Genomic DNA, 2,832 nt, shown 5'->3' on the forward strand with positions numbered 1-2,832 from the left:
ACCGGTGCACGCGTGAGCGCTGGACACGATACCACCGTCGTGAGCTCAGCACCTGTGATACCGAAGCTCAACTTTGAGGCACTGGAGGAGAAGCCCTGAGACACTCGCGGTTACAGGCGGGGGCCGCTTATTCTTTTCTCCTGTGTACGTGCGCGCGCGCGTGTATGGAGAGAAGCGGGGGGAGGGAGTCGTGGATGAGAGGATTAGGGCCGAGGATACGCAGACATACACTCTCGCTTGACCGATTCGTTTTGCTTTGCTTCCTTGTTTCACTGTACCGACTCATCCCTTCACAAACAGCGCCATTTTTGTTTCCATTTTCCTTTTCCTTTGCATTACTTCTTGCAGCGTGTGTGTGCGTGCTGGTCTTGTTGACTCTGTCTCCCTTGCCCGCACACGGCAACCACACCAGGCCCACCACCAATACCTCATGATCCCCTCACGCGCGCACACACACACACACACACACACAGGGAGAGACACCTACACGCGATCGACAGGATGAGGTGCTGTGTGCTTGTTGTAATCGTTGTACTCTACCTTTTCGTCTGAGATTTTTTCCTTGTCAATGTACCTCTATGACCGCGAAAACGTCTCGGTATGTGCGTATGTATGTGTGCGTATGTATGTATGTATATATATGTGTGTATGTATGTATGTATATGTATATGTATATATATGTATGTATGTGTGTATGTATGTATATGTGTGGGCATGTTTTTTTGTTTTGCTGTACCTTTTCTTTGTTCCTACTCTTTTTGTTCTTTTATCTACTCATGGCTGGCGCACATGTTTTCTGCTGTGCGTGTGTGTGTGTGTGTGTGTGTGTGTGTGTGTGTGCAAGTGTTCCCATAGCAGTCCATGTCTTCTTTTATTCCTCTTCCTCGTGGGCATTTCGTGTGCCTGCTACTACCTCCACTGCTCGCCATTATAGCTGTCTCTGTGGCATGTTGGGGCTTCAGCACTGTCCTCACTCAAGGTACGCACGCACGGGTGTCAACCCCCTCTCTTCCCGCGTTAGATCTTGCACTTGTACGCTTTCTTCTCGCTTCGTTGGGTGTTATTATTCCGTATTCTTTTTTCTGTATTCGTCGTCGAGCTTGTGTGGGATGACCCGAACAGGCAGAGGCTCTAGAGTGGGAGAGGGCGCTTCCAGCAGCTCTCGCTCTTCCCTTTCCCTTCGCCCAGTATGTTAGAATTGACTTTTCGTTTCTGTTTGTTTGTTTGCCTGTCCGCCTCTCTCATCATCAGCGCATGCAAACATGTGCTTGTCTTCGATGCAAACCATCTCCATCGTCACTGTGCCTGTTCCCCATCGGTGCGCGTTCGACCGTCTAGTGCCTTTGTTCACTTTCTTCCCTCTTTGTTCGCCCCCCCCCCCCTACACACACTCTCATCTCTTATCTTCAAGACATTATGCCTATCGACCCTCTTAGACGAACAGGCGGAGCAACATCTACGCGTGGGCGGGAGAGGGGGAAGTCTCCTCTCCCCACAGACCCTGACACACGACGTGCACAGACAAGAGGAAGAACAGAGGTATAGATTCAAGCGACGTGGATGCGTATGGACGGAGAGGAAGAGCGAAGACGTAGTCCTTCTGTGTTCGCTGCTTTCTTCTCTCTTGTACCCGTCCCTTGAGCCTCTCCTCCATTTCTTTCGTGCCCCCCGCGTGTTTTGGGTCTGGCCAGAGCGACGCGCCCAATTTGTGCGACTGTCTGCGTATGTATGTGCTGCGTTGTGTTTGTTTGTCACGGTGCGCTTCTTCGAGAGTAGGATTGCACGGCACGCAGTCCTGTGCGTACCGGTGCGCTGTCATGCAACGCATCCCTGTGACGCACGCGTACATACACGCCTAATGAGTGGCTTCCTCTCCCTCTCCTGCGACTTCCTCCTCTCACGTCATCTTCATCACTTTCATCGTCTCATCTCCTCGCTCTTCCCTTGCTGCTCATGCGTCGTTGAACATGTCACTATCGAAATTGTTTTCCACACGTTTGCATCGGCGGGCACACCACACCTTTTTTTGTCTTTGTTGCTCCTTTTCTCCCCGTACCCTCACGCATGCACTCTTCGCGCGCGTGCGTGCACATCTTTGCGGCCACCCCCCCTTCTTTCCTCAGTTGGGCGTGAATCGCAACTCTCCCGTCCCCCCCCCCTCCTTCTCGCTTGCAAGCAGAGATGGTCAAGATCAAGAGCTTCTCCACCCTGGAAATCCCTGAGGGTGTGACTGTTGAGGTGCGGGGCCGCAAGGTCACTGTCACAGGTAAGCGCGGCACCCTCACGAAGGACCTGTCGCACCTGCAGCTGGACTTCCGTGTGGACAAGAAGAACCGCACCTTCACGGTGATCCGCTGGTTCGGCTCCAAGATCCCGATCGCGTGTCTGAACACGACCAAGGCACACGTGCTGAACATGATCACTGGCGTGACGAAGGGCTACCGCTTCAAGGTGCGCTGCGCCTACGCCCACTTTCCAATCAACGTCTCCCTGGATGGCCCGAACATTGAGGTCCGCAACTTCCTTGGTGAGAAGCGCGTACGCCGCCAGACGGTGCCCAGCACTGTGAAGGTGAGCCAGACCGATCCGTCCAAGGTCAAGGATGAGATTGTCTTTGATGGCAACGACCTGGAGCAGGTGTCCCGCGAGGCCGCCGTGCTGCACCAGATGTGCCTGGTGAGGAAGAAGGATATCCGCAAGTTCCTTGACGGTATCTACGTCCAGACCAAGACCAACGTCGAGGCTGTTGAATAAAGAGAGTCGTCGTCTGCGAGCAAGCGAGCGTGTGGCTGTGCGCCTTTCTGTCCATGCGCACGTCTTCACGTGTATTGG

The 2,832-nt window shown here is 53.5% G+C and overlaps 1 protein-coding gene across 1 annotated transcript; it reads left to right on the forward strand.

Annotated features, from left to right (window-relative positions):
* Positions 1–2,181: 2,181 nt before the first annotated feature.
* LBRM_21_1280 (putative 60S ribosomal protein L9) lies at positions 2,182–2,754 on the forward strand (the record flags this gene model as incomplete). The annotated part of the gene is made up of 1 exon (XM_001564783.1): positions 2,182–2,754. One exon carries the CDS (start codon positions 2,182–2,184, stop codon positions 2,752–2,754), a length of 573 nt encoding a protein of 190 aa, XP_001564833.1.
* Positions 2,755–2,832: the final 78 nt, after the last annotated feature.

This window comes from Leishmania braziliensis, chromosome 21, assembly GCF_000002845.2.
Source record: "Leishmania braziliensis MHOM/BR/75/M2904 complete genome, chromosome 21".
NCBI lineage: Eukaryota > Euglenozoa > Kinetoplastea > Trypanosomatida > Trypanosomatidae > Leishmania > Leishmania braziliensis.